This window comes from Rana temporaria, chromosome 1, assembly GCF_905171775.1.
Source record: "Rana temporaria chromosome 1, aRanTem1.1, whole genome shotgun sequence".
NCBI lineage: Eukaryota > Metazoa > Chordata > Amphibia > Anura > Ranidae > Rana > Rana temporaria.
In genome coordinates this window covers 342,872,005-342,894,862 of record NC_053489.1, presented here as the reverse complement: position 1 = coordinate 342,894,862, position 22,858 = coordinate 342,872,005, and the positions used below count along the sequence as shown (strand labels likewise).

The following is a 22,858-nucleotide window of genomic DNA, read 5'->3' as shown; positions in this document are numbered from 1 at the left end:
GTCCCTGCTGTCTTCTGGGACCTGTGTGGAGGGGCTGGACATGGTGTAGATCGCCGCGTATCATGCGGCGATCTTTCGCCGGAAGTGGGATCAAATGCCTGTATTAGACAGGTATCGCCTCCAACCCCCCTCCCCCTAAAAGGTGCCAAATGTGACCCTCTCCTAAAAACTCCTGCCCGCAGCTCCTCAGGACCGGCGTGGTGTCGGCGCCGGTCCTGGTGGGAATGTTTTATTTATTTTTTAAACCTGAATCGATTTTTATTTTTTCTCCCAGCCCTAGCTGCTGGTACTTTTTATAAGTGCCTTGCTATGGTTTCGCTGTAAGACGGTTATTTTGTGTGTTTTCAGACTAGGAAATACACTATATTAGGTGATGCACAGACTTTCTTTTTTATCCATTGCAAGCAGGGCTCTTTGATTCCTCCTGTATTGAATTACATTGTCTGCCCTAATGTAAAATGCTGCGCAAACTGTTGCCGCTATATAAATCCTGTATTCTTATAATGTAAAATTAATTTAATAATTGTTATAAGATTATAGACATTTATGTCATTGTTTTGTACAGGTATTTCAACAGGCGGACGTGTAAACCCTCATGAGGGAGTTGTACTTCATTCAACAAAACTGATTCAAGAATGGAGCTCTGTTGATTTGCGAACCCCTTTGTCAGATACACTGCATCTTCCAGTGTGGGTAGATAATGATGGCAACTGCGCTGCTCTGGCAGAAAGAAAGTTTGGCCAAGGCAAAGGAGTGGCAGATTTTGTGTCCATCATTACTGGAACAGGTATGCGTTTAGCAATATGAGAAATGTATTTTCCATCCTCAACCGCTGCCTCTTTGCTCTCCCCCGTCTGACAGCTGCAGCGGGCGGGGCCTAGATTCCCCCGCTGATGTCAGTTGTGAGGGTAGGGGGGAATCTAGGCCCAGCCTGCTGCAGCTGTGAGTGCTGCACAGCGCTCTGAAAACGGGTAAAGAATGGCTTATTTTTTATAAGGCACAGACACGGGCACACAGGATTTTTAAACACAGACTATGGTATAAAACTGTTAATGCAACTTCAGCAGCAAGAGGGGAGGGGCCGTCACTGACACAGGAGTTGGCGGGGAGAGACAGGAGAGCTGCGGGTGACAGAGGCACTTAAACTGACCACGGTGTCAGGGCACAGTAGCCATGATAAACCGTGGTCAGTTTACAGGGGGAGGGCAGAAACTGGCAGGATTAGCCAGGTATTTTAGGTGATAGAAGGGGCCAAATTACACAGTACAAGCACTGTGCTGTATGACATGCTTAATAGAACATGATTTATTTTTTTATATATTATTTTTTTTAGGTTAACAAACACCACAAATTGATTTTGCAACCATGAGATATATATATATATATATATATATATATATATTTGTATTTTTTTTCCCAAAAAGCAATTGTTCCTTATTACTACACCAGATGTTACCTATATAGAAAGTCTGTTTGCTTTGGCCATGAGAAAGTATTTATTGCAGTATAAAAAAATGGGCCAAACAAGCTTTCAGAGCTCCTCAAAGCTAAATTGGAATTGGAACAGTTTGGTGTGTGTGCAGCAGTCGGTTTTGGGTTGCAATGATGTGCAGCAGGGGGCGGCATTTTATCACATCACACAGCTGCTTTCTTTCTTTTTTTTATTATTATTATCTTTATGTGAAGTGGACAAAGTTACTCTTCATTCATGTCACCACTGCACAGACATGCTGCATAATATCGCACCTCACTGCAACACACCTGTGTGCCACATTACAGTGCAAACAGGATACATAGACAACAATTGTTTTCTTTGTGCCCTAGCTGTGACTGTCATTCTTTCAGTGCTGAAAAACGCTAGTCACTGCTCTGGTGTGAACAGGCCTTTTACCCCCCCCCCCCTTCCCGTCCGCGCTGTAGCCATTTGTTGGCTAAAGTTCTCCAGTTCTGGGAGGCGGTCACAGGCATCATTCAGATATCACCGTCTTCAGCTGCAGATTCTCTGCACGATAAGAATGATCAAAGCGGCAGTCCTGCCGCTTGATCGTTCTTATAGGCAGTGGGAGGGGATGTCCCCCCCCCCCCTCCCGCCGCCATCTGGTGCTTCCCCGGGCTCTCCCGTGCCATCGGGGGCCCGGAGAGCGAATCGGCCGGCGCTAGCTGGGAAGCATAGAGATGACTGGTGACCAGATGGTCACCAGTCATCTCTATGACCGTCGGAGGTCCGTGTGCGACGTTCAGCAATCGCGGCTGTCGGCATTTGATCTGTGAATTTTTTTCACAATCTAATGCTTGAAAGCCTGGAGGAGAGATGTGGGGTCTTATTGACCCCACATCTCTCCATAAAGAGGACCTGTCACAGTGATTCCTATTACAAGGGATGTTTACATTTCTTGTAATAGGAATAAAACTGATCAAAAAAAATATGTAAAAATGTACAAATAAAAAATGCATGCATGCATGCATGCAAGTCCCGTCCACATATGTATACACCATTCAAACCCCACATGTGAGGTATCGTCGCGTGCGTTAGAGCGTGTACAACAATTCTAGCACTAAACCTTGTCCATGAGTGTGCACAATTTTAAAGCGTGACATGTTGGGTATCTATTTACTCGGCGTAACATCATCTTTTACATTATACAAAAAAATTGGGCTAACTTTACTGTTTTGTAATTTTTAAATTATGAAACCGTTTTTTCCCCAAAAAAGGCGTTGAAAAAATTATTGCGCAAATACCGTGCAAGAAAAAAAGTTGCAATGACCACCATTTTATTCCCTAGGGTGTCTGCTAAAAAAAATTATATAATGTTTGGGGGTTTTGATTAATTTTCGAGCAAAAAAATTTAGATTTTTACATGAAGGAGAGAAGTGCCAAAATAGGTCCGGTTGTCAAGTGGTTAAATAGCACCAAAAGAAAGCTCTATTTTTGTTTTTAAAAAAATTCTGAAAAATTTCATATGGGTACAGTGTTGCAATTGTCACTCAAAGTGCAACAGCACTGAAAGCTGAAAATTGCCCTGGGCAGGAAGGGAGTGAAAGTGCCCGTTATTGAAATATTGTAGAAAGCGGCTACAGTTGCTGAGGTCAACACTTCTAGATTAATCATTCAGAAATGCTATATTTAAGTTTGTCATGTCCCTGACTTATTTTTGAGGATGATTTTGCTGAGACTATGCATATTAATTTTCTTTCTTGTATAATACTTTAACCACTTCCCGCCTAATAGCAAAATGATGGCCGGAAAGTGGTTCTGTTCTCCTGACGGGCGTCATATGATGTCCAGCAGGATAAGCCACAATTGCACGCAGTGCAGTGATCGGTGGTGTGTCAATCTGACTGCATCTCCAATCTAGGTAAAGAGCCTATGGCATGGGCTCTTTACCACGTGATCAGCTATGTCAAATCATAGTGTAAAAAGGCAAAGCTATGTATCACTGACAGGCTAATCTGCTGCTCTCCTGACGGGGGGGTAGGGGGGTCTGCGCTGATATTCGGCACGTTGATTATCAGTGCAGACCCATCGAGGGTGCCCACCCATGACCACCTGGTAAGCCCACTAGGGATGCCAATCAGTGCCCATTAGGGATGGCACTCTGCGCCCATCAGTGATGCCTGCCTGTGTCTCCTGATCGGTGCCATCTGTCAGTGCTGCCTATAAGTGCCCTCCACTGCCACCTATGAGTGCCTAGAAGTGCCTCATCAGTGAAGGAGAAATATTACCCAGTGGTGATCAAATATCACCAAAAGAAAGCTCTATTTGTGGTAAAAAATGTGGGTACAGCGCCGCATGACCGTGCAATTGTCATTCTAAATGTGAGAGCGCTGAAAGCTGAAAATTGGTCTGGGCAGGAGGGGGGGGGGGGAGTGCCCTGTATTGAAGTGGTTAAATCCCTCTCTTGCAAAATATAATGCAGTCTAGTTCTGATGTGCTCTGTAACATGTCTGCTACTATTTATTCTGACAGGTCCTTTATTTTCAGATTATGTAATTTTTTTTTATATACTAATGTGCTATGTTTTATGATTGTTTCAGGTATTGGAGGAGGAGTGATTCATCACAATGAACTTGTACATGGAAGTTCATACTGTGCTGGTGAGCTGGGTCACATCATGGTGTCAATTGATGGACCAGAGTGTATGTGTGGGAGCCATGGCTGCATAGAAGCATATGCTTCAGGAATTTCCCTGCAGAGAGAAGCAAAGAAGCTTCATGATGGTACATCTCCTTCTATAGTAACTTTTTTAAAGTATCTTGTACCTTTTTTAAACTTGTAAAAATTCCAATTTAAAATGAAACTGCACCACATTGTAAAGTCCTGTCTAAGAATAAATGCCACAAAATGCATATTACTCAATTAGCCAAAAAGCCTCTATTCTGCTCATCTCTGATTAGGTGTCACTTTGTTGCTGGGGCCTGGCTTTCCTTGATGTAATGGCTGCCAACTGCCAATCTGTTGAGACTCCTTTTACTGTCCATTTGCACTGGGCAGTGGAATACCAGTTGGACTTGTAGGGGCAGATCCACAGAGATCTGCACCCGCGCAGCGTCTCAGAGATACGCTACGCCGCCGTACCTTACCTGGCTTTAGTTCGAATCCTGGAAGAATTTGCGCCGTAAGTTACGGCGGCGTAGTCTATCTCTGGCGGCGGAATTCAAATCGGCGAATAGGGGGCGTGTTTCATTTAAATGAAGCACGTCCCCGCGCGAAATGAACTGCGCATGCGCCGTCCCTAAATTTCCCGCTGTGCATTGCGCTAAATGACGTCGCTAGGACGTCATTTTTTTTTAACATAGACATGAATTACGTCCATCCCGATTCACGGACGACTTACGAAAAAAAAAAATCAAATTAAACGCGGGAACGACGGCCATACTTAACATGGCAAGTCTAACTATACGCCGGAAAAAGCCGACTAGAGGCGACGTAAAATAATGCGACGGCCGCGCGTACGTTCGTGGATTGTCGGAAATGGCTAATTTGCATACCCGACGCGGAAAACGACGCGAACTCCACCAAGCGGACGCCGAAGTATTGCATCTAAGATGCCGTCGTAGCTTGGTTTGAGGATTCAAACTAAAGATACAACGCGGGTAATTTGAAAGTACGCCGGCGTATCAGTAGATACGCCGGCGTACTCGCTCTGTGGATCTGCCCCGTAGTTTTTACTGGGCCCTGACTTCCCAGACTAACACTAAATCAAGAGTAGCACTGAAGAGACTTCTCTGTCTAATAGTTAGGACGTGGCAAAAAGCTTCCCAGAGTTCTGTGGCCTATGCAATGAGGCTACAGTATCAGACTGCTTTCTCTGATGGAAACTTTTGATAAATCCATCAGGTGACAGGTGGGTTCTTCAATTGTGTGTACATAAGGAGTAAAAAACTACCTGCTAGCTAAAATTAAATTAAATTCATCTGGCATTTTAACCTTTTTGGATTTATTTTTTTGCCCTGACCACAATACAGATTTGTACAGAAACACTGCATTCAATGTAAAATGTAGTCGTTTCACTTCAAATTAGAATTTGCAGTGAATTTTTATCTTTTTTTTATTTTTATTTTTTTAAAGGGGTTGTAAAGGTACAATTTTATTTTATTTTTTTCTAAATAGCTTCCTTTACCTTAGTGTAGTCCTCCTTCACTTACCTCATTCTTCGATTTTTGCTTTTAAATGTCCTTCTGAGAAATCCTCACTTCCTGTTCTTCTGTCTGTAACTCCACAAAGTAATGCAATTCTCCCTGGTGTGGAGTGTCGTGCTCGCCCCCTCCCTTGGACTACAGGAGAGTCAGGATGCTCTCTACGTTGCAGAGAAAGGAGCTGTGTGTTAGTGGGCGTCCTGACTCTTCTGTAGTCCAAGGGAGGGGGCGAGCATGACACTCCACACCAAAAGCAACTAAGGTAAAGGAAGCTATTTTTAGGGAAAAATTTGTACCTTTACAACCCCCTTAGGGCACTTTGTATATATGAACTGACATTAAAGTTGTGATGCTGAGGGTGGATGTTTTGGTTTACATAAATCAATGGTTGTAAGAACAGGGTATATAGCCTGAAAGCTCCCTTGTGTTAATGAAAATCTGCAGTATTTGATAGTTTGTAGGTGGTGCTATATTTGTGTGAAAAATATGATAAAAAGTAAAAGTGGTTAAGGGCCTATTCATATTTGTCCATTTTCATGCTGAAAACCTATACATTTTTGTGCATGGAAATTAATTTCATGTAGAAATCCCATTTTTATTATGCGACTGGTTCACATCTCTGCACTACAGTTTAGTGTTAAAGGAAAGGGAAAAATATGGCCTTATTCACATCTATGCGTGTGGGTTCCCTGCTTGCTGCAGCACAAACAGAACAGTATGATTACAGCCCAAATCTCCCCATGTAGTTTAGCTCTGATGTTAAAAACCAACTACACAAGTGTGTTTTTGAGAGAAGCTTTAGCAACCTCTGGAGGAACCCTGGGGTTCCATAGAATCCTGGTTAAGAAAGGTTGACCTATATACTTACAGTGACCTTTTTTATTTTGGAAATTACCAACCTTAATCAATTCTGTTTAGTCTAATTATATCAGCAACGTCTTTTATGTTTTAATTCCATACTAGTTTGTACTGTATTTTGCTATGCTACACTACCTATCATTGCACGCAAAATAAATACATTTATTTCCTACACAGAGGATTCTCTTATATTAGAAGGCATGTCCTTGAAGAATGATGAATCTGTTACAGCCATTCATCTTATCCAAGCAGCGAAACTTGGCAACAATAAAGCCAGCAATATTCTCAAAACAGGTACTAATAGTTAGAGTAAACTGATTTTTTATTTTCAGTGTTAATATTTCATTGGCTTTCCTATGTGTAATACGTAAGGGTTGTGTTAATCAATTTGAATCTGGGTAGCAATGTGGCTAGATCACCAAGCTACTGCCCAGCACACATTTTTGTTAAATTGTAACCAATCTGTTGAAAAACGAAAATTGATCCAGCTCGAAACAATGCGCCATACCTTGCTGATCCCCATGGAGGCTGGAAATCACTGTAGTAGCCACTACTACAGTGATCCCCACAGGCTTCTGAGTCCCATCCCGAGCAGCAGCCCTGTTCCTCACTTTATCACAGGAGGTCCCCCGCTCGGCTTGGGCACCTTTCAATGAATGCAAAAAATTCTCGAAATCTGGGTTTGGCAACCCGTCAATCGTGATCTACCAGTCTATCGAAGCCAGGTGACTGGTAGATTGTGCGCAGGGCTTGATGACCTGCCATTTCCAGAATAGTGAAGAGCGGGACCTGCACCGCTGGAGTGAGCAGGCGGTCACACTCTGCGTCTCTATCTGGCCTAGAATCAAGCAGTGGAAAAAATAAATGTTCCTGGACTGCTGCACTTTGATAGGCAATTTATGACTAAGCTTCTATCCATGATGTGAAACATGTTAGCTTTTTTGTCCCCTATGTCCACTTTCTACCATTGATTGCAGTGTTGCATGAATTTTTGGATGTTATACAGCTTTGGATTTTATCCTTAGTTCATTTTGTTTCAATAAATCGCCTATCACAGTGCGGCAGTCCAGGAACATTTCTTTTTTCCACGGATCAGCGCAGAGTATGCACCTGTCAGTACTACAGGGCGGGAGCACAGCATAGGTCGCAGGGCTTGGAGCGGTACTCTTTTTTTTTTCTATAGAACCAAGAAGTGTGTCAGGAAGAAGAAATGCTCTGGGAGCAGATCTCACATGTGAGGAATAAGCACACAATGGGCTGCCCATTGAGTGCCCCGTTGTCAAGGCAACCTGTGCATACTTCCTATCCTCCCACCAAGGCCAATGGTCTCTTGGTTGTTTGAGAGTGGGTCTGATCTATTGTGGGGCTGGGCACGTGTGCAGTAGGTCCCACACGCTCTGCTTGTCGGTGGCTGCGGGATGAAACTTATCCTGCTGATCTAGAGGCTGTCACAAGCCACATACCCTATTATACAGTGCGATTGCCTGTTCATCTGGTTTGGATTGGGGTGAGATTGAGAGGATATGGTTGATATGCCTGCATTTAAGGGAATCGTGAATTATTTAATGTTTCTTGTTTAATAAAGATTTTACACTAGGGCAATTGCACCTTTTTTTTTTTACATATTGTAATTTTCCTGCCACCAGGTGGAAATCTAGAGAGCTGCAGCTACCCAAGTGTGTCTGTGAATCACCCTACCACTTATGAACTGTTCTCTGTGGGTTGGATACCAGCCAATTGAAGGGTGTTTTGATCAGCACAAAGACTAGTGTTTTCCTATTGCTGTATTCTGCAGGAAGAGGGTACACGATTGTGCTGATGGAAGTGTGGTCAGCAGTGTTACTCTCTCCTCTCGGGGGGGCACACTTCTCGCTTCAGGTTGTAAGTGAGAGCAGGTGAATGGGACTGCTCTACAAACACCCTGCAACCTACAGTACAGTAATGTACTGTAATGCCAACAGCCACCACAAGATGGTGCCAGATCACGGGCCTGCGCCGGCCGGTAATTGAGGCCGCGGCTTTGCGCCCTTCTACAGGCCTAAGCTTCCCCGGGCACCAGGTTACTATTTCTTTTCGCAATTGCAACAGCTTTTCCTCCACTCGCACTGATAGACACGAGTAGAGGAGAGCTGATCGACTGCTCTCCTGTCGGTAGTTCAGATGCATTGTTTGGGTACAGTGTTGCATGACCGTGCTGAAAATTGGATTGGGCAGGGAGGGGGTAAAAGTGCCCTGTATTGAAGTGGTTAAAGAGACTGTCACTTTGCTAATTCAGGTCACAGTGCCAAGTTTTGAAAGAACACCTTCACGATGCTTCCCCACTGCATTGATTCTGACAGAGCAATACCCGGTGCTTCCAGGCATGGAGGAGTTTGTGACCTCCTCCTAGGATGCAATGTTCAGCCAGTTGCTGGGCACAAACGTAAAGGAGGTAAAGTCATCAACCCTATGTAAGTTTCACCACAAGGTTTCCAACAACTTAAGACTCCAGTAGCAGTGTGGCAAATGCATCAGCAGGTGGGTGGTTGTTCTTTCCTGAATGAGCGAAGTGATATTATCTTTTTAATTTTTTACTAGACAATGAACTGGCACCATTATTTTTACTGTTAGCAGGAAGGTGATTGAGGAAGTAGATGTATTCTAATCACAATGATGACTGATCGATAGCCATTTCAGTGTTAAAATGGTGGTATTGGCACTATAACAGAACTGTGTTTTTTGTTTTTATTTTTTGGTGTTTTTATGTTTTTTTTTTTAAAAAAAATTCAAAATTTTATTTTTTTCCATTTATATTTTACCTGTGAGTAGACTACTAGAATTTATGGTTTCCTTCCGACAGTCTAATTTTATTTATTTTTTCACTTTAATGCAGCTGGTACAGCTCTTGGCATCGGAATTGTGAACATCCTGCATACCATAAACCCTTCACTAATCATACTTTCCGGAGTTCTGGCCAACCAGTACATCAATGTGGTGAAAGAAGTAATACGCCAGAGAGGCCTGCCATCAGTCCAAAACGTAGAAGTGGTTGTGTCTAATTTATCAGACCCTGCCCTCCTGGGGGCAGCAAGTATGGTACTGGATTATACCACACGAAGGACATACTAATATCCCAAATAATGTGATTGTAACACTTTCCCTGATCATTTTAAACCTTGATGGGAAGCTTCTATTTTTACTTGGAATGAAGGTGGTCATAGTGTTTTGGACTTTTTCCTTTTACAATTTACCTTTTTTATTTTTTAAACAATTTTATATTTATTTTTTTGACCTGTTGTACGGGAGTTGAACCCTTTGCAAACTTACAATGTTTTATCAGAAAAGACCAAATGTAAACTCGTGGATATTCGTACATGTTTTGAGAAACAAACATAGGAATGAGGGGTTTTTGTTCCCTTAAAGAGGTAAAACAGTGTTGTGTTTAGTGTATTTCTAGGCACAACCTTTTGTGTTTTGTTCATTGGATTATACAGCTTCCTCTTTAGATCGCCTACTGATTTTTCGTGCCACCTGCAGGAGTAAGACACTTACTAGCAACTCGGCTATTAGCTTTGCATCTGGGAGTTAGGAAATGTTTTCTTCAAAGTTGAAAATAAGTATTGTTTAACAATAATAATATATTCTTGCTGGAATTTCGAGCATTCAAATGTGGCATTACAAATCAAAAGGAGGTGGCACTTGGAGGACTTTAATTTGAAATAAAATGCAGTAGGATCCAGCAATACCCTAGTAATAGAGCCCATAACCGATACATTATGGAACTCACACTGGCTTTTACCCACTGTTTTAATATCATATGTAGATGGACTTAACCTTTAAATGGTTATTTGATAGAATTTGCTGCATAATCTATCAATTATAGTTAATATATAATTATAAATGTATTTATATTTTGTATGTTTAATGTAAAATTTAAGAAAGCTGTTGAGGAGCAAGATTGTGCAATAATTAAGTTAGACCTTGGTGGTGGTGCGTGTATACACAATGTAGATGTAAATTATTTATCATTTTTTTTTTTTATTGTAAAACACATAACACAATAGTATGGTTTTTTTTTTATAATGTTTAAATCACATTTTACAAATGATCATCCTGATGTCAAAAGATTTTTTATCAGTTCTGAAGGATGTTGGCAAATGCAGTTGATGTGAACTTTTGTGTGGTACACACACACAAGGCTCCCAGAAAATGAATAGCTGCTTGTCCCAAGATCCCAGATGGTTGAATCTTACTAATAAGACCAAGGGGAACTTTTGTGTGCTCGGTCTCAGATGTGTCATACACTTTGAATCATGATCATTCACACTTGAAAATCTTCAACTAAAATGTGTTTAATACCTCCTCTGTAAACATATAAAAATTGTATGGTACACATAGAAAGCGGTAAAATGCAATAAACTTGTACATCATGTGTAATAGTTAATGAGCATAATTTAAGTGTATATTTTGTTTTTAGGAAGTACACCCTCAGCTGGAGTTTAAGCCTAAATTTATTTTTTTCAGAAAAATTATATAAATCAAAACTTACTGTTTTAATTTTGTAATCAACCCCTAGCAGAAAACTATCTTCCACAGTATGTTGTAGAAAGACAACTGCATTTTTTAAGAGCAGTAGTCTCTCTGTAGTAGTCTCACAATACCCCTTTGCTGAGTCAAAGCAATCACTTTAAATTAGAAAAAATGATCCCTGCTGATTGCAGTGCTATAGCTGTGAACTCAGCAGGGGGTTTGTCAGACTGCTGTAGACAGGCCTACTTTCCTGTCTCTTTACAGTGTTCTAAGAGCAGTTCTTTTTGATTTTGCATGTTCCAGGAGATGACAGTAAACACTTAACACGCACTATTTTAAACCCCTTGATTTTTTTTGCTGAAAAATTACAATTGGCCTTTAAAACGTATCCAGAAAAGTTATAGTTAAAACATTTAGAAAGTTTGTATTGTTTCTAGCATCTCCCGAGCCATGGTAGCCCCCGCAACTGCATATTTTTATCTGCAAGCTACTATATTTATTATGTGTGTGTATATATATATATATATATATAATATTTTTCATTGTTTTCTTTTGACAGAGTCTCTGACAATACCCTTCTCTATCCAAAGCTAAAGGTTTAGATTTGGGGCCTTAAAAGGGAATCTGAGTAAACGGAAACAAGGAAACTGCAATTGCTGACTTATTTGTGAAGCAGCATGCCGCAGGGCTCTGATGCTTATAATTGCTACTACTACTACTACTACTTCTTGAGTCACTGACCCAAATGAACACTTGATATGCACTTGCATCCAGGTCATTGGTTTACGAAGTAGTGAAAGATAAAATGATAGCCCTTGAACGTACGAAGTCAACAATGATAACGCCCATGCTTCTGCGTGGTCAAATTTCCTGAAGATTGTCTACATTCCATTTGCATACCAAAACAACTTTAATTTTGCATATTTTCATGTCAAGTTACAAATGTTGGTTATTTGCAGGGGAAAAAAAGCTCATAAACCTGTGAGAATGGTTTATATGTCTGAGATTATGTAAATAAAACTGAAAGAAATCTGTCAACTGTTTAATTATTTTTGTATCCTAAAAACTATAAAATTTAGTGATGCTCATGTCCAAATGGCATTAGTAAAATGTGTTTTAATAAGTGATTTCTAGAACATAAGGGTGGCTGCAGATGATAGTCAAACGACAAGATCTATTGACACAGGCCTTTCAGGAGGAGTGTTGTGCATAAATATAAGGTGAGTTGCTACCTTATACAGTCATGGCCAAAAAAAAGAAAAAGCGCAGCAAAGATTTATCTGAGGATTGAAGAACAAAAATTGTGGAAAAACATGGACAATCTCAAGGTTACAAGTCCATCTCCAGAGATCTTAATGTTCCTGTGCGCAACATTGTCAAGAAGTTTACAGCTCATGGCACTGTAGCTAATCTCCCTGGACATGGAGGAAAGAGAAAAATTGATCAAAGAGTTTGTCAAAACTTACCTGAGGAAGCCAAAATTATTTTGGGAGAATGAGCTGTAGACAGATGAAACAAATTACAGCATTTTGGTAAAGCCCATCATTCTACTGTTTTCAGAAAAATAAAAACAGTAGAATGATGCTGACTGCCTCACGCATATACGTTGGCAGAATGGCATGGACAGGCAAAGCAAAGTATATATACGTTGCTTTGAATCTGCTGACTAGCGGGGGCACGCCTGCCACGGTCTCCGTGACTGTGCCCACGGACTGTCAGCCGGTGTCCTGCGTTTGGGTCGCAGAACGGGGGTATGTAAACAAGGCATCTCCCCGTTCTGCCTAGAGACACAACACTGGTCGTTTTCTCCCTCTCATCGGAAGCAGCGATCAGTGATGTGTCGCATTAAGTCACGCACCCACACAGGACACACTTTACCCCTTCCCCGCCCCCTACTGGTTAACCCCTTCCCTGACTGTCACATTTATACAGTAATCATTGCATCTTTATAGCACTGATCGCTGTATAAATGTGAATGGTCCCAAAATAGCGACAAAAGTGTCCACCATAATGTTGCAGTCACGATAAAAAACGTAGATTGCCGCCATAACAAGTAAAAAAAAAAATATATTTTACCAAAAATATATAGAAGACTCCGCCTAAAGTGAGATTTTTTTTTTTAAATTGGGGATATTTATTATAGCAAAAAGTACAAAATATATATATTTTTTTCAAAATTGTTGCTCTATTTTTGTTTACAGCGCAAAAAATAAAAACCGCAGACTGATATTACAGATTTCTTATTGAGCAAGAGCTAGTTGGACTATGTAATATGAAGGCTGCCATTGCCGACCGCTTTCTGTAAATATTAGTTGCCTGGCTGTCCCTGGGGTCAACATGATTTGAGTTACTCTTCTGAAACAAGCATGGAGATCAGGAACGCAAGATTGAAGTCAAAACTCAGTTAATCGGCATTCTTGGTTAGGGACTCAAAATGCTATAGACGCTGTGCAAAATACCCATGATTTTTTCACATGGAGAGCTTAGCAGTGGCAGCCTCAATACTTCCATGGTATAGGTACAGGTTTCCAATATTTGCTTTATGGCTTTTTGTAACAGAATGACCCGGGACAAACAGAGACTTTGTAAGGATGAGGGGTACTCCTGTACCGGCGTCACCAAGGAGTCTTATGTCTAGGGTCACCTTATGTCCGATAGGGCCATAGGGTGACTGAGAAATTATATCCTAAATTACAGGACAGGGGACATTAATAATAATTCATGGTTGCAGGATGTCTTGAGATATCACAAGTTGTTGGCTTATTCAATGTGAGGACACATTCTTTTGAAAGGTGTTAATTGCATCTACTCCTAGACATTTCATTTTCCATTGTGTAAAGGTGTGACTACCTGTCTGTCGGAGACAGAACGTCTGTCTAACGATGTGGATTGAAGGGAACTCATTGTGTGATGATATTTTGTGTGAATTCTATTGATAAAAGTATGTGATTGAAGCCCCATGGTGTGAAGATTCCAGTGCCCCTTTGATTACGGTCACCTGCTTGTAACTGCATAAAAAGCTGAGAAGAAACCATTCTTACATTTGAAACCAGAACACAGAGCTGTGTGTCTCGTGTCTGGGGGGAATTCTTATGGGCCGTGTTCGTTTGCCTGATAGTGGAATGTCGATAAGCTGTCGTGGGTTGATGGAAGGTCGTAAACGGTGGTGATCGTTACACTTTTTAACACATTGTTTGTATACTAGGTATGTTTTAATAATGGTGTTTTAGCTAATAAAACACATACACTTACCGGCCTCTTTAGTAGGTGCGCCTTGCTAGTTGGACCCCCTTTTGCCTTCAGAACAGTCTTAATGGCATAGATTCAACAAGGTGTTGGAAACATTACTCAGATTTTAGTCCATATTGACATGATAGCATTACACAGTTGCTGCAGATTTGTTGGCTGTACATTCATGATGCAAATCGCTTGTTCCACCACATCCCTAAGATACTCTAGTGCAGTGGTCTCAAAGTACCGGCCCGCGGACTGGTTGAAAATGGCCCGCAGGGCGGGGGGGGGGGGGGTGCCGCGGAAGTGGGGGGGGTAGATTTCCTTCACATGCAGAGTAGCGCAGGAAGCGTTTGTCATAAGTTCACTTCTCAGTCTCACGCTGCGGCTGCTCCCCGGCGCCCCCCCCTCTCTTCTCGTCCAATCACATTTGCTTGTGATATCACCTGGGATGGACGAGAAGAGAGGGGGGGCCGCCGGGGGGCGAGGAGCAGCCGCAGCGTGAGACTGAGAAGTGAACTTATGACAGGCGCTACTCTGCATATGAAGAAAAAAACACAAGTAAACGCTGACATGTGCCGTGATTGTGCCCCATGTACCCTGAATATGTACCCTGAATGTGCACTGATTGTGCCCCCATGTACCCTGATTGTGCCCTCATATGTCCCATGTACCGTGGATGTGCCCAATGCACCCTGATGTGCCTTAATGTGCCCCATGCACCCTGATGTGCCCTAATGCGCCCCATGTACCCCGATGCGCCCCATGTACCCTGATGTGCCCCATGTGCTCTGATGCGCCGCATGTACCCTGATGTGCCCCATGTGCTCTGATGCGCCGCATGTACCCTGATGTGCCCCATGTACCCTGATGTGCCCCATGTACCCTGATGTGCCGCATGTGCTCTGATGCGCCGCATGTACCCTGATGTGCTCTGATGCGCCGCATGTACCCTGATGTGCTCTGATGCGCCGCATGTATCCTGATGTGCTCTGATGCGCCCCATGTGCTCTGATGTGCCGCATGTACCCTGATATGCCCCATGTACCCCGATGTGCTGTGTCCTGTACCCTGATGTGGCCTGTTATGCTGTGCCCTGATGTGCTGGGCTCTGTGCCCTGATGGTGAGTGGTCAGTGTGTAGTGTAGTGGTCAGGGTTAATAATGCATCCACTGACACCAGTGCTGGGGGGGTAAAAATGCATCCGCTCACACCAGTGCTGGGGGTTAATAATGCGTTCGCTGACACCAGTAGTGTTGTTTTTGAAGTTTGAAAGTTTGTATGCGGCCCCCCATGGGATATGAAAACTTGTCTTGTGGCCCTCAGGTAATTTGAGTTTGAGACCTCTGCTCTAGTGTATTGCGATCTGGTGACTGTGGAGGCCATTGGAGTACAGTGAACGCATTGTCATGTTTAAGATAATTTGCGCTTTGTGACATGGTGCATTATCCTGCTGGAAGTAGACACCTGAAGATGGGTACACTGTAGTCATAAAGGGATGGACATGGTCAGCAGCAATGATAGGTAGGGAGACCGCCGCTCCAGGTGAGCACAGGCAGGTAATCAATGTCCACTCAGGAATCACACGGGTGCTGGCAATGCATAGAATTAAGCAGGTGGGAGAATGGATGGACAGCCGCACTCCAAAAAGTCTTGTTGAAAAAAGACGTGCTCTTTATTGTAAAAAGGAAAAAATGCACAGCACACAACAGCATACAGTGGGATAGATAGCTGACGCGTTTCACATTAACAACTAATGCTTAGTCATAGCTGAGCTATGACTAAGCATTAGTTGTTAATGCGAAACGCATCAGCTGTCTATCCCACTGTATGCTGTTGTGTGCTGTGCATTTTTTCCTTTTTACAATAAAGAGCACGTCTTTTTTCAACAAGACTTTTTGGAGTGCGGCTGTCCATCCATTCTCCCGCATGGTCAGCAGCAATACTCCGATGCGATTTAAATGATGCTCAATTGGTACTAAGGGGCCCGAAGTGTACCAATAAAGTATACCCCACACCATTACACCACCAGCCTGAACCGTTGATAAGAGGCAGGATGGATCCATGCTTTCATGTTGTTCATGTCAAATTCTGACCCTACCATCTGAATGTCACAGATGAAATCGAGAGGGGGGGGTCCAAGAGCACAGAGTTTGGGGGATAGGAGGAGCGGCTACCTGTAGAAGAATCAAGCTCTCCATTTGCTCCTGCAGCCTCTAAAAGCCTGCTTCTGCTCTCCCTCCCATAGGCTTTCAGAAGCTGTAGGAGGAAATGGATAGATTAATTCTTTTAAATGCAGCCGCTCCTATTGCGGCACACACTCACGTTCTCTCTGGCCCGGCTCTGCGTCAGGTGTCTCCTCTAGCCCCCCTTTTCATGGTCACAGGTCACCTGTTTCCACCCGATGGCTGAACTGGCGGCTGCGGAGAGCAGCAACAGCCCAACTGTTTTGGGCCCCACGTGGACATATGGCCCCAGCCCACAGGGCAAGGGCCCGGTGTGACATTTGGCCAGTCCGGACCTGTCACAAAGGCATTTTCGTCCATAAATGAGTTTCGGTGACCTATAGTTTGTTGCCATTTTACAGGCACACGCAAATTTAAGGTTAGACATGTTGGGTATCTATTACTCGGCTTTTATGTTTTATCACAAAATTGGGTTTTTGTGCCCCTCCTAAAATGTACTTTAGTGCATTTCATAGACCTTTGCAGTAATATTGCATTACCACTATTTTATTCTCTAGGTTGTCTGCTTTCACAAAATATCATGTTTTGGGGGGGTCTATGTGTAATCTTCAGGCCTCAATTGTTTTTTTTTTTTTTTTTACGTGTGCAAAAAACAGCTCTGGCAACTACCAACAGCCTTTGCAGCTGACAGCTTGTAGTTCTCAATCAACTACCAGGGCGTTTGTTGAGCGCTCTGGCAGTTCATTAATTCTTCCTGTACGAGCAGACAGCTTACACTAACAGTCTGCAGGAGACCTGCATTGCATCAGCAATCTGACATCCGAAACAGAGCCGTAGCAGACAGATACCACCCGCAAAGCACATACCACGGCCAAAGTATGTAGCACAACCTTAGGGTGCTCCAGCCGAGGACACAAGGATGGAAGTACATCATCCTTGTTAAAGGTGAAATGACAAAACCACCTTTGGAAGAAAGGAAGGTTGCGGGCGCAACACTGCCTTATCCTTATGGAGGACCAAGTATGGCGACTTGCAAGACAGGGCCGCAAACTCAGAAACACGTCTGACAGAAGTAATGGCCACCAAAAAGGCCACCTTCTGAGATAGTGTCAGGAGAGGAATCTCTCCGATGTCTTCAAAGCAAGGTTTCTCAAGAACCGAGAGCACCAGATTCAAATCCCAAAAGGGGGTAGAGGTGGTTTAAGAGGGGGAAGCATATGACAAACCCCCTGCACAAAAGGTACCCACCAGAGAATTGGCTGCCAAAGGCTGCTGGAAGAACACAGCCAGGGCTGAAATCTGTCCCTTAATGGTGCTTAAGGCAAGTTTCTGATCCACTCCACGCTGTAAAAACAGCAGGAAACTGAATACGTCCGTGGACGCCACCCCATCTCTTCGCACAAAGAGATGTAGGCCTTCCAGGTGCGATAGTAGATCTTCCTGGAAGAAGACTTCCTTGCCCCATGGTTGAGATGACCGAATCGGAAAGACTCAGTCCCTCAAGACCTGGCTTTCAACAGCCATGCCGTTAGACAGCGACTGTAAAGCAGGATGGAACCTTGAGACAGAAGGTCCTCCCGCATTGGCAGCCGCCAAGGTACATCCGCCACCAGGCGCACAAGATCGGCATACCAAGGACGCCGAGGCAAATCCGGAGCGATTAGAATCTTCGGGATCCCCTCGCCTCCACTCTGCGGAGCAGACGAGGGAGCAACTTCAGTGGGGTAAAGGCATAAAGTAGCTGATACTGACCCCACAGGGCCACTAACGCATCTGCCCAGGTATCTAAGGATCTGGCCACAAACCTCGACACCTTGTGGTTGAGGTGAGAAGCCATGAGATCCACGTCCGGTGTGCCCCACCTCGTGCAAAGGAGCTGAAACACCTCCCGATGCAATGACCATTCCCTTTGGTCCAGCATCTGGTGACGCAGGTAGTTTGCCTGCCAGTTTTCTACGCCCGGAATGTGGCCGGCACGTTTCTTTCCACCCACCTGAGGATGTGAGCGACCTCCGACGCTGCAGCCGAGCTCCGTGTTCCCTCCTGATGGTTGACATAAGCCACCGCCATGGCGTTGTCCAACTGAATCCTGATTGGGCGACCTTGCAACCTCCTCGACCATGAGGAGAGACATAGCCTGATCGCCCGAAGTTCCAAGACATTAATCGGCAGATGGAATTCGTCTAGAGTCCAGCGACCCTGGGCCGCTGTCTCAGCAAAGCTAAAATCAGTGAGAGCACCTTGGTAAAAACTCTTGGTCAAAGGGAAGGACCACAAACTGATAGTGGTCCTCTCCGATCGCAAAGCGCAGAAACCTCTGGTGACTTGCCCAAATAGGGACATGCAAGTAAGCGTCCTTGATGTCCAAGGACGCCAGAAAGTTCCCGCAGGTGGGGCGCAGCTACCACCGAGCGAATGGATTCCATGCATAACTTCTTCACTCTTATAAAGGCATTTAGGGCTTTGTGGTCCCAAAGAAGGATGGGTCAGTCCAAACAGATTAGAATAAAATCCCTGAAACCTCTCGTCCTGCTGAACGGGGAAAATTACCCCGCAACTTAGCAAGTCCTGCACTGCTCCCAGCAGGGCAGACAGACGAGAAGGAAGGAGAGGGATACTTGAGGGAAAGAATCTGTTCGGTGGATAGGAAAGAAACTCTACCCCGAAGAGATGACCTCGCAGACCCACTGGTCGGAGAGCAGGGAGGTCCACCGAGCTGTGAACCTGCAAAGCCGTCCCCACACCCATGAGTCGGGCGGGGAAAGGCTTCATGCATTGGCGGGTTGGGTGCCGGCTTGTTCGGCTTACGCACCCAGGGTGGTTTCTGTCCCCCAGCTGAGCCCTTGTTGGCCTGGAAGGTTTTACCCGCGGGCCCTGACTGACAAAAATACCGCTTCTGAGTGGGGAATGAAGGACCCGGCTTACGGCGCGGCTCCTTTCCCTTGGTGGGCTGAGGGAGGAAAATGCTCTTACTCCCAGTGACAACCTTAATAATGTCATCCAGCGAGGTACCAAAAAGCCTCCCACCCTTGAAGGGTAAATCAGCCAGGGCTTTTTTGGATGCTTGGTCAGCAGACCAGAATTTCAGCCAAATCAGGCGGCGCAAAACCACCGCCGAAACAGAGGCTCTGGATATCAAGGGTGTTGCATCCAGTCTAGCATCACAGACATATACAAGGCCCTGTACCAACTGGTCAGCCAGTCTAATAAATTTGGGAGGGAGTTGGTGCTCCTCCACAGCCTGGTGCAAAACCTTTGCCCATTCAGTGAGTGTCTGAGACACCAGGGTTGCGGCCACAATGCAGACCCCAACATGGCAAACATGGAGCGGCTCAGTGCCTTGGACCTCCGATCAGTATGGTCCTTGAAGGCAGGGGTCCCTTCTATAGGGAGAGTGGTCACCTTAGTTAATCAGGCAACCGGGGGCGTCCACTACCAAAGGAGAAGCCCATTTTTTTCAAGAGGCTCTCCTCAAAGGGGTACCGAACCGCCAGGTGCTGAGGAACTACAAAGGGCTTCTGCGGTTTCTCCCATTCCTCATCAATGAACTTGTCAAAGAAGGGCACATAAGGAAAAAAACTTTCACAGAACGGTCTGATTTGTGGGACCCAAAAAAGACCAAGCCCTCAGAGGATGCCTCAGCTGCACTATCCAGCTTAAGGGAGTCCCTCACAGCACTGATAAGCGCACCGACAAGTGCCCTGTCATGTACTGACCCAAGTGAGGAGTCTTGTTTCCAGGACTGCCGACAAAGTGTCTATGGGAACCGCAGGAGCACCAGCTGCCGCCTCTGGCATGTTTGGGGAAGAACCAGACACTGACTCCATCCAGACAGCTCTCAGGGACCTATTCAGAGCTAAACAACAGCCCACCCTCCTGCTGCGCTGCCGGGGGGGGGGGGGTTACCCAGGGGACTCGCCAACCCAGGAAGAGACTGTTCAGCACCGTTGCCTTCCCTCAGTACACAGCGTGTGTGAGATTAAAAAGCGGTGAGGTAAACCGTGAGAAGACCTGTGCTGTGCGCCGTAGAAGCCAGCACTAGAGGCCAAAACAACATCCAAGATGGCCGCCAGACGCCTCAGAGAGAGCAGGGCACAGCCTCAGTAAAATGTCCGACTGCAATAGTAAGCTGAGCCATAGCGCGGCCACAACAAAATGGCCGCCAATGGGATTTCCCAATGTAAACTAGCAGACTACAAAAAAATGGCGCCAGCGCCGCCAAAATGACGGGAAACGCGCAACGAGGATGAGAAGGCCTAATGGGGCCTTACAGTGGCAAAAACACCCCCACAGAAAAAAAAAATGCAGGCTTAGACACCCCCCAGGTCCACCCCAGGAGCAGCAATAGCATTGCAGAGAGGGAAACATGACAGAGAGCAGGGAAGGGAGGATAGGAGGACCCCCCAACCCCAGGAATGCCAAGTCGTACCGACCCGCCGAGGCGAAGGACTGTACTTACCCGTCCATGCGAGGACCCACTGACGCATTCCTGACAGGTATACAACCGCGCTGGAGTAGCTGTCGGCCCGGTCCACTGTGAGTGAGACAACACCACAGCCCAGTCATATGTGGACCCTGGAGCAAAAGCTCACCGGCCACCCCAGGAGTCATGGGGTATGTCGTGGCAGACCCAGCCCTTAGCAATGGTGTGCTCACGCTCGCTGGCCGGACTGAGGAGACTACAAGGATCTATATATCCAGCCGACAGTTGATAGAAGATTCTCAAGAATAAAATAAATTTAAATAAAAATAAACATTTCCTCAGGGCACTGGGCCCAAAAGGGAGCCATATGTCCTTCTCCTTTGCTAGGCAGACAAAAACTGAGGCTGCATGCTGCAGGGAGGAGGGTTATGTCCGGAGGGACCGCCCGCTGTTAAAGTAACATGTATTTAAATATCTAACATGTTTCTGCCTAGTCCTCTCCTGTGAACAGGAACATAACCCACTTGTCAAGACTTGAGAAGGCTGTGTCTGTCCATGGACGATAAGAGAAAATACTTTTATTTGTATGTGCAAATGAACAAATCTTGGTTGCAATCAATGGCCCGCATTTGTGAGTATAGTGTCCCATAGAAAATGTTGATTCTAAAAGGAAAGGTTTTCTGACAAATCTGTTGGGGTGTACTTATTTATGCACAGCACTTTATATGATTGCAATATTTTGATTTGTTTGTTTGGACGTGGCTGTGGGCAGAGCTACTTTGGCTGGGACTGTGTGGGGTGGACCCATGGTTTGCAGCCATTTCTTCTTGTACTTCATACTTTAGAGGCGAGCTGGGGGGGGGGGGGTGCATCTCACCTGCAGTGGCGTACCTTCCACTTTCTATAACTATGTACAGAGGAGGCAGAGAGCCGAGCCCGCACCCCCCCCCACTCCTCTGTACTCTTGCCGGCAAGTCCTTAGGAACCGATGTCTTCATCAGTTGCTAGGACGCAGTCAGGCGGCCATCTCAGCTTTAATTTTCCAGCAAGAGTACAGAGAGGTACAGAGATAGCTCTCTGCCTGCTCTGTACACTTCCTCTTTGTTTGCCTGCAAAGTAAACCCTGATGGGTTTTTACTTCCTCTTTGTTCCCCTGCAAAGTAAAAGCATAATGCACTAGTATGCATAGCATACTAGCCCATTATGTGGCACGTACCTGCAAAACAAAGCCAGCACTGTCCCTGCATCCATCTTTGCCCCTCTTTCTTCTGTGGCCACAGACTCTGTGACTGGCCGGAGCCACGTGACGTCACTGCTGCACATGGGAGCCGTCAGTCACGGCACTTGCAAGTTAACCACTTAAGCCCCGAGCCTGTTTTTCAGATTCGGCTTTTACAAGACTAAAAGTTTTTTTTGCTAGAAAATTGCTTAAAACCCCCAAACATTATATATATATTTTTTTCTAACACCCTAGAGAATAAAATGATGGTCATCGCAATACTTTGTCACACCGTATTTGCACAGTGGTCTTACAAGCGTACTTTTTTTGGAAAAAAATAACTTTTTTGAATTAAATAAGACAATAAATTTGGGCCAATTTTTTTATATATTGTGAAAGATAATGTTACGCCGAGTAAAATGATACCCAACATGTCACGCTTTAAAATTGCGCCCGCTCGTGGCATGGCGTCAAACTTTTACCCTTAAAAATCTCGATAGGCGACGTTTAAAAAATTCTATAGGTTGCATTTTTTGAGCTACAGAGTAGGTCTAGGGCTAGAATTATTGCTCTCGCTCTAATGATCGCGGCGATACCTCACTTGTGTGGTTTAAACACTGTTTTCATATGCGGGCGCTACTCGTGTATGCGTTCGCTTCTGCGCGCGAGCTCGTCAGGACTGGGTGCTTTAAAATAATTTTTTTTTTTGTTTTCTTATTTATTTTTATTTATTTTATAATTTTTTACACTGAAATAAAAAAAAAATGTATCACTTTTATTCCTATTACAAGGAAT

General features: G+C 44.6%; 1 protein-coding gene across 3 annotated transcripts in view; it reads left to right on the top strand.

Moving 5' to 3' along the window:
- The window catches only part of GNE (glucosamine (UDP-N-acetyl)-2-epimerase/N-acetylmannosamine kinase), a 59,428-nt gene extending 47,390 nt beyond the window's left edge, over nt 1-12,038 (top strand). For all 3 annotated transcript variants that reach the window (XM_040361849.1, XM_040361839.1, XM_040361857.1), the window contains exons 9-12: nt 566-787; nt 4,036-4,218; nt 6,673-6,789; nt 9,368-12,038. In XM_040361849.1, the coding sequence (XP_040217783.1) occupies nt 566-787; nt 4,036-4,218; nt 6,673-6,789; nt 9,368-9,603 (758 nt within the window). In that variant the 3' untranslated portion in view covers nt 9,604-12,038. The remainder of the gene's footprint in view (nt 1-565; nt 788-4,035; nt 4,219-6,672; nt 6,790-9,367) is intronic.
- The last annotated feature ends 10,820 nt before the right edge of the window (nt 12,039-22,858 follow it).